At 37.2% G+C, this 15,757-nt stretch overlaps 1 protein-coding gene across 1 annotated transcript in view; it reads right to left on the reverse strand.

Annotated features, from left to right (window-relative positions):
* Nucleotides 1-15,757, reverse strand: part of RELN (reelin) — a 553,128-nt gene that overhangs the window by 255,873 nt on the left and 281,498 nt on the right. Inside the window, exon 8 of the mRNA XM_006053468.4 lies at nt 15,354-15,405. Within this exon, the coding sequence (XP_006053530.3) occupies nt 15,354-15,405 (52 nt within the window). The remainder of the gene's footprint in view (nt 1-15,353; nt 15,406-15,757) is intronic.

A 15,757-nucleotide genomic window follows, 5' to 3' on the forward strand; every position in this document is an offset into this window, starting at 1 on the left:
TAAAGTTTTAGCAGCAGCCACAGAAGAAAGAAAAAATTCCAATAATTCAAGAGAACAATTATAGTTGCTTTGAGCAGTTAGGTACTACTCTGCATGCTCATTTTATAGGTAAGGAAACTGAGGCAAAGAGAAGCTAAGCAATTTCTCAAAGCCCAAATGGGATTCAGAATTGGGCAGACCAGAATCCATGCCTTCAACCACTTCACTATACTCCTTCTGATGCACAAAGCACACTTAAGAAAACAAACAAATACTGCTTGATTTTCACATGGTCAGAACACGTGGGGACACGCTTCTGTGCTTCTACTTCTACTCTGGCTCCTGCCTTGAGCCATATGGCTCTGTTTTTGGTAAAACCTAAAGGACTAAACCACCTCTAGTTCCCATATCAGGTTCACTTGGAAATCACTTTCTCTGCAGGTTCCATGCCCATTCTTCTCCTTCCCCTGCCTCCATAGTCATCCAAAGCTGCATACCCTTCTGCAGATTTACTGAATCTATGCCTTTATTTTACCTTCACAATCACCTCCTTAAACCATCTCTCACATAGATCAGTGTGATAACGTACTATCTGAGCGCTGAGAACAAACACAAAAGGTATTGCACTGATAAGTAATTTCTTTGGTCATTTGCTTTAAAAATCTATAGAAAGTCATTTAAAAGAGATTAAAAAAAAATACTTGTATTCCAAAGAAGTAATATTCTAACATTTCCCAACTCAGAAAACTTTAATTATGTGGAAAACATTAACCTGATACAATATTACAATCAGGATTAAATTTAAAATAATAGTGTAATTCACATTTGTATTCTAAATAACAAATTCCATAATAGCTTATAAATCCGTTTCTGAAATAATTATTTTACTATAAGGAAACAATAAATATTTACAAACGTAAAACAGTGCCTAGTACTTATTTATAAATAAAAAAACAAGAAGAATGGCAAAACTTATTTCTATAAGGTTGTTTCCTTTACTGTTACTGTTAGAGAGATTCATCACTATGGTTGTAAGAAACATTTTTAGTAATCTCAGTTTGACCTTTGAACCACTTTACTCATTATAAAATTGCAGCTAAAATTGGTATCAATTTTTACTCCAGGGCTCTATTTAAATAGTACCATCCCTACTATAATTTACAAAACAATAGATAAGCAACTTTTCACTTTTGTTATAGGGAGTCAGGTCAAGATGATCAGTCTTGCAATCAATCAACCAATGAGTCAACCAATTATTAAAAATACTTCTGTCTGAGGTACATGCAAACTTAAAAGCCTAGTTATTTTCTCATGATTCAGTCCCACTTCTATTGACTTTGGTTATCATTCAGGAAAAGCCAGGATATGTATACCCTTTGAGTAGCCTTCCCCACTTAAGCAGTAAAATAACATTCAGAACTGACATTTACATAAGGCGTGTGGCTACCCGTTGGCAGTCCACATGGCTCTTCTGTTGGCTATTCTTTTTGCCAGGTTATCTCTTCTACAAAATTTAAGCCTCTGATCAATGGTTACATCCTCAGCGGCCATCCCCTGGCCACCTCCAACAAAATGCGACCCCTCATGTGCTGACCCTGATTAATTTTCTTCATGCATTCAGTACTCCCTGACATTTATTTGTTTGATATTCATCAGCATGTCAGCCCGACCAGGGCAAAGATTTTCTTTCATGAACCCTGTCTCCCCAGTGCCTTAAGAGCTGCTTCACATAGAAGAGGAGCTCAGAGAACAGTTGTTGAATGAATGAAATTTAGGAAGCAGTGTCGGTTAAACTCTAAGAAGAGAATTTTTTGGAAATGCAACGATATCATTATTATTACTGTTGTTACTACTGGCTCTTTTGCAGCACTTCTTTTCAGCAGGATAAGGATATGGAGGTGATTTATAGCCTCTGTCCACCAGCATAGCGTCTGTCACTCTTCTGGGAAGAGCCAGAGGGGGCAGCACATTTGATCACTCATGCTGAGAATTGCTTGGGTAACAACATTACATGGTTTGGCTGATGTTGCTTTTCTGTTCCTCTACCTAATATATTTCCCTGCTAGCAAAACAAGCTACAAGTATAAACTAGTTATGATTGGTTGAATAAAGGTATAGCAACTACTTTGATATTTCTTATAAGGGCCCCCTGAACTAAAATAGGCAACATCATAACCATGTTTTTAGAAAAAATGTATTCCTGGTTAACTCATAGTTCATTCTTTTCACCCAGTTCTAGGATTAAGGGTCACAGTGGGAAGACATTTAAGAGATCATGAAGATGAACATTCTTGCTTTACAAACGAGTTGTCAGGGGCTCACCAAGGCTCCACCAATTACCTAAGTTTCTGTGGCAAATTCAGTTGGCAGAGAAGTGACTACATGTTCTAACTCCCAATCCAGTGCTCTTTTCCCTTCCCCATTTACATCAACAGCAAAAGTTGTCATAGGCAGAGGTAATTTTAAAATATGCACCCAAAAGGAAAAAGGAAAAAAGTATTTCAGGTAGTTAACAAAAATGTTGGATTTTCTTATGTTTGTGGTATTGCCAGTTTCTAAACATTTGTAATGTGTTGTGATTTCTTTTCTCATTTTAAATAAACATTCACATTTTTACCTAATTTTGAATGTTCAATTTTGTATTCTTTTCCTTAATGACACTCTAGCCTTCACGCAACTGTGTAAGCTTCCAATGTGGACCCACAAAACCTGATCCCACCCCTGTACAGAGCATGCCCTGCAGTGTGTTCCTGAATTTCACAAATGTCTTAACTTACACGGGGTACCAAACTCCAGATTACATGGTTCACTTTTCATTTCGTTTAACATGGCACATTTACATGACAAATGTATTGTAATGCAAGACAATAATAAAGTAAGAATATATGATTCTTGAAACTATTTCTCTTCTCTTTTTTTCAAGCAGATCTGGCTCAATTAAAATATTCTTAAAAGGAAATGATCATATTACAACTGGATGAGGATGGATGAAATGACTTGATGTAATTGTTTGCTTATATACTTCCCTGGTAGCTCTGATGGTAAAGTGTCTGCCTACAATGCAAGAGACCTGGGTTCAACCCCTGGGTCAGGAAGATCTCCTGGAGAAGAAAATGGCAACCCACTCCAGTATTCTTGCTTGGAAAATCCCATGGACGGAGGAGCCTGGTAGGCTACATTCCAAGGGGTCGCAAAGAGAGCAACTGAGGACTTCACTTCATTTCAATTGTTTGCTTACATAACAAATAAGCCATTCAGTTTTGGACAGTGTTGCAGATGAACCTGAATGAGCCTCAGGAGCTCAACAAAACCTGGTGAGAACCTGCAACTTCCAGGATTTAGGGAGTGCTTCTGTGCAGTGCTGGCTGAGAGGATCTTAAATGGCTGTTAGAGTTTACAATGCCAAGAATACACAAACACATGAGCAAGTAGCAATTATGTGCTAATCAGTAAAGCCCATATTAAGCACACTGAAAACCTGTTCATTGTTCAGTAGCCCATTAACCATAATATATATGCACAAAGGAGACTGCAAATACCTTGCAGAGCCAGGAAGTTTCCCAAAATTCACACATAAACCTTTTCCTTTCTTCCCATTTCTTTTGGGTGGTTGCCATAAAAGTAAAAACCTTAAAGAATAGCTTGATTTAGTATAAAATCAAAGCCACTTAAAAAATAGAAATATTAGTCATTTATTCTATTAAGAATTCAAGAGTTATTACTCACTTTCTCAAAATAACATTTATACATATTCACAATCACTTAAGGTAAGATAAACTTTAGGATCCAAATTACTGACTGATTTAACTTACAGATTTCAGAAAGGTAACAAGGTAAATACACCACAGAGTATGTAAGATCACCAGCAAGTTTGAGGCACTATCCTATAATGAAACATATTAATATTTCTGCACTTAAATATACGAAGATTCATATAAAGTAGTATAAGATTATAAATAGCCTTAAATTACTTCAAGTCTTGCTACCAAATGAATTCAGATCATGTGAGGCTTTGCCATCAGATAAATTAAAAAAGAAAAAGTTCTGTGTTTTTTCTGAGTGTTTTTATACTATGGAATTACAGATTAGGGATTGTGAGCCAGTATCTCCTGTAGTCCTCTCTATATCTTTTTACTTTTATAGCAGAAGAATAAATCAATTGGTTTTAGTCTCCCAAGACCTGGGTAGCTTTATTTTTATTTGGTTATGCCCTTCTCCACAAAGCCCGGGACTTTTCAAAGTAAATCAGAACAGAAACAATAGAAGGAGCTACTCCCTCTTGGGGGTTTGGTAGTGGTTGCCGGGAGCAGACTCTTTTCCTCAAAGCGCTGCCTGAAAAACAAGCTGCCTTTTTAAACGTGGCACAGGGCCACAGAAGGAGAGAAGTGATCTTGCAGAATTTATGGATTGGGGAGAAGCACTGCCAGAAATCATGCCTCTAGATAGTGGAGAGGGGCCCATAAATACTGAGGCTTGAGGAGTGTCTGGACAGAACCCTGCTGAGAATTCTTGCAGCCCAAGTGTTGCTGCTGCTATTACTCAAAATTCAGACCTCAGAAACAAGCAGAGTCCTAGAGCCGCGTGTAAACAACAGCATTTGATACAGAAAGATCATAAAGTGATGAAATGGATGTAATCGGACTACTTAAACTCCCTGCTAGGACTGGAGCCAATCTTAGTAGAATCAGCACATCCTTTCATCTTTTCAAGGTAGATAAATGGAGGAGAGGGGTATTAACTAGAGCTTGTAGTGAATGGAAAGAGAAAAAGAAATGAATGGGGAACTTTTAGAGAAGCTTTTAAAAGCCAGACACTGTCACTTCCAGGGCATATTACGTTCCTGTAGGCTAAGGCATTCAAGAAAGGGACTTGCCTCATTCTATAATGTGAAAAATGTGATGAGCAAGATGAAGACATTGGTATAATAAGCAGTTCTGGCAATTATCACTTTTTTTTCTTTGCCAAGAGAAACTTGTTTTTTTTTTTTTTTTTTTTTTTGGCTGCATAGCATGTGGGATCTTAGTTCCCCAACCAAGGATCTCTCTGAGGCAGAGATTGAACCTGTGCCCTGTGCATTGGAAGCATGGGGTCTTAACCACTGGGACAATCAGGGAAGTCTTCCCATAAGAGCGATTTTTAAGGATAGTACTATTCACTAGGGAGTAAACACTCATTGTATCCAAAAGAACCGAGAAATACAGTAAAAGTTTATTTGCTACCTGGCAATTCTTCAGAGTAATTCTGCTGCAAGCAAGCCAATGGGCCATTATTATACAGATGATCAATATTTCGATATTTTCCCAAACTTCTGCTCAAATATTTCATTAGAGGCAGCTGTGAATGTTTATTTTCCAGGAACAACAATGATGTAGAACAATAATTACATTATACTTAGGTTTTTATTTCCTTCATTACTGAGTCTCCCAGAAAAATCCTAAGGGCATTAGCTCTCCCAGCCCATGGCATCAAAACAATCTGCTTTAAGTAGACCAAAATCTTTGTAATATGGCCAGTCTTGGAAGTACTACCTGATGAACAGGACCTAAATTGTGACTCTTGGTTTTAAGAAGATAATGCTGTAATTTCCAGGATAGCCAGTTTCATATATTTCTTAGTTTTCATGTTTGTTTTATTCCTCTCCGTGTAGAAAACCTAAACTTTATAAGATTATACATACCTGTTCATACTGTCTTATAAGAGGACAAACTTGATTACAGTTTTTACAACATTTATAAACGAATGAAGCAGATTTATATAATAATGTGGCACATCTATATAAATCTACTTCATTCGTTTATAAATGTTGTAAAAACTGTAATCAAGTTGGTCCTCTAGCAGTGAGTTAGCTTCTCACCTGATAGCCTTTGAAACAAGTTGTTTTTGTTACTTATTACCTTCATGGACCGCAGGTATCCACAGAGTACTTGGATGCTGTTCTCGCACGGTTGCCCCTATGTCGAACCCTGCCTACATTGCCTGCCAGGCAGTGCTGCTTCAGGCTCTCACAAAATACAGGCTCAGCTCGCCTGGCTTGTGCCTGCACAGAGACAGCAGCTCATGCTTTGTTGAAGCTCACAGACTATAGCTAAAGGGGTGAGTACTAGGCAGGGAAGGGAAAAATGGTTACTGTATCGGATAATGCTTTGTGGCAGCCCAGGCGGGAAGCATCCTGGGGCTTCTCAGTTCCAAATGACAGGGATGGGAATTGTGACTGAAAGGATATTACTTTAATTAAAAATAGTTCCATTCTGTATGAGAGGAAATCCTCGAATTACTCTTGGATCTGTCAAGAGCAAGTGAATTCAATTTTGGATATGATGACCAAAGTTGACCAAAATCATTATTTTATTAGCAGAAATTGTCAAGTCAGAGAAATCAACATGTCCAAAATCTTCAGCTGCCCCAAAAGATCAATTAAGCATTATCTGAATATGAAAATCTAGAATTTATGTCTATACCTTGGTTTTGCCCACCAAGAAATAACTTTTGGTGGAATTCACCATTTTTTCCAGTAAAAAAAAACATATTTCAAGGACAGTGTTGTAAAAAGAACCATTATGTGAAAGTAAATTTTCCATTTTAAGCAACTACTAAAAACTGAAAGGATTAAGAGAGAGAGGTCAAAGTACAGTAAAAACTCAAATATTCTACATTCATGCTATACATATGCTAAAAATGTTTTGTTTAAAATAAAAAAAAAACTTTATTATTAAATGCAGAAAAAGAATCAGGTTTTAAAAGCAACTTTTCTTCCCCTTCTGTTTTATATTAATTTTTAAAATGAGGCTACTAGCAACAGGTTTTGTTTTGACTGACTTTATTAGGAAACAGACTATTTGACCTACAAGCCTTTCTTTTTGAATAAATGTGACAGTATGTAATTTATTGTACTTAATATTTTGCTCCTTAGTCACTTCCTTGGCTGAAATTCCCAAATCTCATTAGGTGACTTCTTTCAGTTTATGGCAGATGGACAATGACCACAGGATATAAAATGAACAGCTGTCCTCCTCCCCTTTGTACCTTTCTCTCTTTCAGCCCTATCCCCATTCCCTCACTTCCAAAATATTTGTATTTTTTCCTTTTTCCTGCCACTCCTATAAGGGACCAATTCTCTTCTAATTTATGAAACACGATGTAATTTCCAACCACTTTTGGGTGCTCACCCTTTTACAAATTCCCTCCCAAGACCAACATAGAGGTTTCATCAGATGCTATGTTGGGAAAAACATAAGGAAGGGAAATGCAAAATGTGTCAGACTTTGCCAGGTTCCCTGCCAAGCAGCCCTCTCTTCCTTGGGGTGGAGGCCTTAAACCAAGCCCTAGTGCTCAAGTCTGGCTCATTTTCTAGTAGGACTATATCCACCTTTGAGAGCAGGTGTTACATAACGTCCCTCTCCACCCCCAACAATCTGGGGACTCAGCATTACTACCCTTTTGTTGTTTGGGCTTTGACCTTGGCCACAAGGTCTTACAATGCCCTCTACCTCATCTCCCAGAAAGGGACCATCGCTTTAACCTTCCCTGTGATGCTGATACTCCGGGGTGGTACTAGTTGTGAGTAAAATTATATCCTAAAAACAAGAGGACACTTGTACACTCCTTACTCTTCAAGGATCATTTAAGCTAAAAAGGATGAAAGTGGATGTGCACAAATGGCCACAGTATAAATCAATGCTGAGTGAAATAAGCATCACAAAATAAAATAGAGGAAGTGGGGATTCAGAGATATCAGGGTGTGGTAATGAGATTTTTTTCAAGGAGGAAGGACTATTTAGTCTATATTAATGATCAATTTCTTCTCATCCTATTGTTCAATGTTTTATCCCTTCTAAAGAACAGGCTTCAATAAATATTAGTAAAAAATATTTATGAATGAAATATTAATATTTATCTTTTAAGCCTCATCAAGATGAGTGACAATAAATTAAATATTTCAAAAGGGAAACGGCATAGTATCTTTCAAACTACTTTAATTCAGGAAGAGAAAACTCTTGTTATTAGTTTTAATAATGCAGACATAATTAATTTCAATAACCTTTGCCAGAACATTATATTTAGTAGCATCTTACAATATTTCAGAATATTCCCTTTTATTACTTAAGATAGGGATTAGGAACTTGGGGTGAGGTAGATTTGAAAAATATATAAAGTTCATATAAACTGGTCTTTTTTGTTTTCTTTTTAATTAATTTATTTTTTAATTGAAGGATAATTGCTTTACAGAATTTTGTTGTTTTCTGTCAAACCTCAACATGAATCATCCACAGAAGAAGCAATCAACCGGAGAAGGCAGTGGCACCCCACTCCAGTACTCTTGCCTGGAAAATCCCATGGATGGAGGACTCTGGTAGGCTGCAGTCTGTGGGGTTGCTAAGAGTCGGACACGACTGAGCGACATCACTTTCATTTTTCACTTTCGTGCATTGGAGAAGGAAATGGCAACCCACTCCAGTGTTCTTGCCTGGAGAATCCCAGGGACGGGGGAGCCTGGTGGGCTGCCATCTATGGGGTCACACAGAGTCGGACACGACTGAAGCGACTTAGCAGCAGCAGCAGCATACATATATCTCCTCCCTTTTGAACCTCCCTCTCATCTCCCTCCCCATGCCACGTCTCTAGGTTGATACAGAGCCCTGTTTCAGTTTCCTGAGCCATATAGCAAATTCCTGTTGGCTATCTATTTTATATATGGTAACGGAAGTTTTCATGTTACTCTTTCCATACATCTCACCCTCTCCTCCCCTCTCCCCATGTCCATAAGTCTATTCTTTATGTCTGTTTCTCCACTGCTGCTCTGTAAATAAATTCTTCAGTACCATTTTTCTAGGTTCCATATATATGTGTTAGAATATGATATTTATCTTTCTCTTTCTGACTTACTTCACTCTGTATAATAGGTTTTAGGTTCATCCACCTCATTAGAACTGACTCAAATTTATTCCTTTTTATGGCTGAGTAATATTCCATTGTGTATATATACATAACTTCTTTATTCATTCATCTGTCAATGGACATCTAGGTTGCTTCCATGTTCTAGCTATTGTAAATAGTGTTGCAATGAACAATGGAATACACATGTCTTTCAGTTTTGGTTTCCTCAGGGTATATGCTGGGAGTGGGATTGCTGGGTGATATGGTGGTTTTATTCCTAGTCTTTTAAGGAATCTCCATGCCATCTTTCATGGTGGCTGTATCAATTCACATTCTCTCCAACAGGGCAAGAGTGTTCCCTTTTCTCCATATTCTCTCCAGCATTTACTGTTTGTAGACTTCTTGATCATGGCCATTCTGACTGGTGTGAGGTGATATCTCACTGTAGTTTTGATCTGCATTTCTCTAATAATGAGTGACGCTGAGCATCTTTTCAAGTGCTTGTTAGCCGTCTGTATGTCTTCTTTAGAGAAATGTCTGTTAAGGTCTTTTCCCCACTTTTTGATTGGGTTGTTTGTTTTTCTGGTATTGAGTTGTATGAGCTGCTTGTATATTTTGGAAATTAATTCTTTGTCAGTTGTTTCATTTGCTATTATTTTCTCCCATTATGAGGGCTGTTTTTTTTCACCTTGCTTATACCTGACATGCCTCTTGAGAAACCTATATGCAGGTTAGGAAGCAACAGTTAGAACTGGACATGGAACAACAGACTGGTTCCAAATAAAGAAAGGAGTATGTCAAGGCTATATATTGTCACCCTGCTTATATAACTTACATGCAGAGTACATCATGAGAAATGCTGGGCTGGAAGAAGCCCAAGCTGGAATCAAGATTGCCGGGAGAAATATCAATAACCTCAGATATGCAGATGACACCACCCTTATGGCAGAAAGTGAAGAAGAACTAAAGAGCCTCTTGATGAAAGTGAAGTAGGAGAGTGAAAAAGTGGGCTTAAAGTTCAACATTCAGAAAACTAAGATCATGGCATCTCGTCCCATCACTTCATGGCAAATAGATGGGGAAACAGTGGCTGACTTTATTTTTGGGGGCTCCAAAATCACTGCAGATGGTGACTACAGCCATGAAATTAAGAGATGCTTACTCCTCGGAAGGAAAGTTATGACCAACCTAGACAGCATATTAAAAAGCACAGACATTACTTTGCCAACAAAGGTCCATCTAGTCAAGGCTATGGTTTTTCCAGTGGTCATGTATGGATGTGAGAGTTGGACTGTGAAGAAAGCTGAGTGCTGAAGAATTGATGCTTTTGAACTGTGGTGTTGGAGAAGACTCTTGAGAGTCCCTTGGACTGCAAGGAGATCCAACCAGTTCGTCCTAAAGGAGATCAGTCCTGGGTGTTCACTGGAAGGACTGAGGCTAAAGCTGACACTCCGATACTTTGGCCACCTCATGCAAAGAGTTGACTCATTGGAAAAGACTCTGATCCTGGGAGGGATTGGGGACATGAGGAGAAGGGGATGACAGAGGATGAGATGGCTGGATGGTATCACCAACTCGATGGATATGAGTTTGAGTGAACTCCGGGAGTTGGTAATGGACAGGTAGGCCTGGCATGCTGCGATTCATGGGGTCGCAAAGAGTTGGACACGACTGAGTGACTGTACTGAAAGACATTTTCATACCTTAATCTGTAAATACAAAACATTCATGACATAGTGCCTTTACTTTGTTTAAGGTGATTATAAACAAATGAAAAAGCAGTAAACACACACACACACACACAAACATCTGTGTGTGTGTGTGCATGCTAAGTCACTTCAGTCATGTCCTACTCTTTGCGACCCTATGGACTGTAGCCTGCCAGGCTCCTCTACCCATGGGATTCTTTAGGCAAGAATACTGGAATTGGTTGCCATGCCCTCCTCCAGGCGATCTTCCTGATTCTGGGATCAAACTTGCAACTCTGGCATTGTAGGTGGATTCTTTAGCACTGAGCCACTAGTGAAGCCCAAACACATACTTACAAACCCCCAAATCTTTAGGATATTCATAAGTAAAACCAAAGAAAAAAGGTATCAACTCTATGAATTATGAACAAATAAAAGATTCTAGCTAGTTCATTAATAACAAACTGATTAAACACATGGATATGTATTTTTTGTCTACTGGCTTCACTAAAAGCACAGTTTATTGGTGATTCTCTGTTTTCTTCTGGATTATTTTTTCCATTAGTTGAGGTCCTCAGATCATTTCCCCCAAATCTCTTGACATGAAATGTCTGTATCACATCAATTTAGCACTTGGTTACATAATATTACAGATGTCTCTGTAATAGTTACTTGTCACTCAGGCAAGAAATATTTATGAGCATCTTCTAATTTTGAGTCCCTAGGGCTGAGGGCTAGGGCTGAGAATAACATGATGGACAAGACAGATACACCTCCTAAGCCAAAAAGTTCTTCATGATGTATGTTTTTAAAATGCTTTACCTTCAATCCCCACTTAGCCAACAGATTCTATTAATCTGGAAAAAAGATCTGGGCTAAATTGAACAAGTATATTCTTTGGCAAGCTCGTGTTGAGTAAATCAATGTAGATTTATATTAAGGAAGGGACAAATCCATTCTTAACACAACTGATCTTTCTTAAGAAAGATGACACATATTAAAAATTAATTTCATTATATTTCTTTATTGCTTAAGAGAGAAAGAGGTAACTTTTCTGACCTCTACTGCCTATGTAAAACTCCCAGCTGATGAACATGAACTCTTCAGATGGACACAACTATAATGCTACATTGCTCATAGCCTTCCTTAGCCAGTCTTTCTGCTCCAGGAAAGAACTCAGATTCCCATTTTATGGCTTGCTTATGTCACTCTATCTCCTCAACTGGAAAAACTTCATCCTTTCCAATGACTCATGTTGTTGACCTTCAGGAACTCTCCTAAGAAGCCTTCCTGAATCGCTTTACTCTGCAGGACCTAACACCACAGGGACCTGACACGTCCATTTATGTTTACAACAATCTAGCAGTTCTCTAGAGGTTGCATGCTCCATATGCATCTAAAGCCTTCCACCACATCACTAAGCAGTGTAAAATGTTGTTTTCTCACTTTTTTGTCTTTCCATAGTCAACTTTAACCCAGAAAAGCCTAAGGAGACAGCAAAATACGCAGTGAAATTCTGTTAAATGAACAATGAGTCCAAAGCACTACTAGCACTTCCCCTGGACCCAGGATCCTGCTTAGGAAAACAGAGTTTGGAGGAACCTGTAAAATAATGGTTTGCAAGGGCACCATCTCAAATTTTTCTTCCTGTCTCAGAGGAAATCTAAAGGAAATAGGTAAGTGCCCCTAAGGCTACAACCATAAATTCCACCAGTTGAATCTAATGAATCAAGTGAGGATTGTAGCAGATCGATGCCTAGCACAGAAATGGATATGAGATCTTTCACTGAAATGGAAAAATGAAAAGTTGTTCTAAGAGTATTTTAGGACATCTTTCAAGACAATTTAGCTATTGATAATCTGGTAAATTTCAACTTCAGGACTGTGTTTTCAGGATGCTTTAACTTAAAAATTCATTTGGTGAAGATAGTCTGTAATCTATGTATGTGTGTGTGTGTGTGTGTGTGTGTGTGTGTATGTATTTAGAAAGATATACTGGCATAGCATTGGTGCTAATAATTGACATGGCAAGAGTTGATTAAGACACTCCTTAGTAATTAAAGACAAGATACTTGGAACTCTCTTGGATAATGCTTATGATGTAATTAAAAATGTTTACAAGAGCAATATAAAAATATCAAGGCAATAATTTATTTAGTTGTGGTTGTATAGGCATAATTTATTATTGAGGCCATAAATAAAGACAGAATCCCCTAGAAAGTGGTCTATATTATATCTGAATCATCACGATATACAATGAGAATTTAACATCCCAGAGGACTTCTTAAGAAGTGACTCTAAATCTGACTGACCATATTTAACCATACTATTAGAACATATTTGGAAAGTTTCACAAGACACAAATAAATATAAATGTTGAACTGTGTACATACTGTGTTTTTTATAACACACTTAATAAAAATTTTGAACAGAATATAAATGCAATGCTACTAGGCTGAGGTTGCTACTTTGGTATTTGGTCACTGTGGGGCTTGTAAAACTCAGGATGAATATATACAATTATGATGTGTCTGTAATTTCTGTGTGTGCCCCGGTCTAGTCCTCACACCATAAATACAAACAGAACAATAGTACTCCAAGCACTCATCATGAGATACACAAAATCATTTCAGAAAAGTTCTGCTTGTTATACCTATTTACCACACAACACCATACATCATATAGCTAATGGTTTGCCACTACACTGCTTGTCAGCCACCTTAATACTTCTTAGTTCTCAAGAATTTTTATCATCAAAATGTAGTAAGCAAATTTCCTGATGAAGTCACTAAGCAGTAAATTATAATTTACTAAACTAAATATTTTGTCTCATTCCCATACAATGACATGTTAAAATTTCACTTTTGATTCTAAACATACTAAAAAATACTGAAGTATTTTTTTAGTTACAAACTTGACATACTTATCTATCTATCCATCTTTTTGTAACTCCCTGATTCTGTTACTCTTCCAGTCTTCTAGTCTAGGATTCAAATCCATGCTTTTTATAATACAAGCAACACTCTGGCCTGCTGGGCTATAACCCTGTGACTTGTGGAGAAATCAATGATTCTTGCCAAGTTACATTTTTTGGGTCTAGTCTCAAGCCTTTGGGTATGGTGCTTCTTCTGGGCTTTGGGTCTCCGGCACCAAACTCTTTATTCTCTGATAAACATTCCTTTCTCAGCTACTGAAAAGTGAGGAAATGAATCTATGCTGGCTCAAAAGTATACTCCTTACTATTTACAAAAAAAGATCTTTTTTCCCTTGAAGGAGGGATAATTTAATCAGTGCTGGATCTCTGCTACCTTGAATAAAGTTTAAATATAGTAGAATTGTGAGCATATATTTTAAAAGAGGATTCTCTTGTGTTCTTTAAATGTTTAAAGATAATATCTGAAATTAATATATTAATTATTATTAATAAATGCTCAGACTATTGATAAATAAAAAAATCTAGCTTATATTTTGTAATAGTAGTATAATGAATTTAAACACATTTGTTCTGGTTAAGAATCTCTAAGTTACACTAGCCTATCATGCTACAATTGAAAAAAATCCTGTTTCTGTAACACTACAACTTCAAAAAAATTAGCTCTTTTTTCTGATTATAGAAGTATTATATGCTCATTATAGAAAATTTATTATACACTTGCTAATAGATCAAAAAACCTTCCTACCAAAAACCTTATTATTTTATTTTTTTGTTAATGCTTTCCTTATGACCACATAAAGGACTTCCGAGTAGTTAGTAAATTGTTGGAGGTAATGCTATCAATGTGAGAAGAGAAGAGTCCAAATTGTACACAAGCAGGTTCACAGTATACCTAACAGAAACTGAAAGGGTGCCACCTGAGGGAAAAATGACAACTACATGACTTAAAGAACATTGCTCTTAGGAAATCAACTACCATGGGCTGCCAGAGCACTGTGCTGCAATTAGGACTAGAAGCACAGTGAGAGAAACGGTTCTTCCGCTAGTGGTGGATTCCCAAAGACATGACAGTGAAGATGGTCCAAAGTGGAGGGTGCCATCTCAGAGGCATGGCTGTCAGCAGTCCTCATGTTACGGGAGAGGCCAGGAGGTGTCCATGTTTGGTCTTTAAAACCAAGACCAAAAATGAGCCCCCATCTAGAAGGCAATATCTTTCTTTACTTAGAATATTCCCTTTGGAAACACACATGTTATTTATTAATATACAACTTTGAAAATTCAAATGGAAAATAATATAATAGAAAAACTATACACACTTGTCCAAAAGATAACCTTATTTTACTAAATGCTTTGTGTAGAAATTTTTAGCTCAAATACAAAGCACCTAAAAGAAATATTGCTAGATACAGTCATTTTTAAATTATTGGTGTGTGAATTAATTAAACATAGATTACTTATGTCAAACATGAAGCCTAAATTGGTTTCTCTCAGCCATAAATAAATCACATTTTTTACTACCATTCAGTAAGAATGCAGGCAATTTAATGAATTTCAATCTTAATCTGAGAAAAACATTATTAGTAAGGTCATTCTGTATAATAAAATATTCCAATACACTCAAAATCCACATGTAACTACCTTTAAAATGTTTTGGATTACCTGGATTGTTTTTACATGCCACTTGCTGCCAGAGAGAAATGAGAACAGCATTTAAAATTTTTTTAATTTCAGTTTAAAAATGTTTTAAATTATTTACTGCAGTGTTAAGACTTACTTTTCTCTAAATCTAAAAGCATTTGGCACCATAATCCTGCTGGAACACAATGATTAAAACAAACATTTCCAAGTTAAATTGCTTAATTGCTAACAACACTTACCAATGGAAAACTGGAGGACAGAAGCTGTTGTTGTATTAAGGCCTGTGGTAATCTAGAAAAAGGAATATACCAAAATCAGACAAGATAGAAAGCAGGAGAAAGAGGCAAAAGATTCAGGAGGAGGGAGAGTGAAAATTAAGAGGATGGAAAGGAGCCATAAACAAAGGTTATATTTATCCAGTGATTAGCTTGTTTCTGTCAATATGTTTTGTGTTTCTCTGGGAGATCCTCACTTAGGCACTCCCAGTACATTTTTCAGGGTCTTGTTTAAAACTCTTTTTAGTGTAATTTACCAGGCATTTAACACAGCCCCCTCTACTCACTGCACCCTTCTCTCAATCCTCATCAGTAGGCCTGGGGCCCATAAAAATGTCATTAAAAATTGACCAAACAAAAACTGGGGC

This window comes from Bubalus bubalis, chromosome 8 (assembly GCF_019923935.1).
Source record: "Bubalus bubalis isolate 160015118507 breed Murrah chromosome 8, NDDB_SH_1, whole genome shotgun sequence".
Taxonomy (NCBI): Eukaryota; Metazoa; Chordata; class Mammalia; order Artiodactyla; family Bovidae; genus Bubalus; species Bubalus bubalis.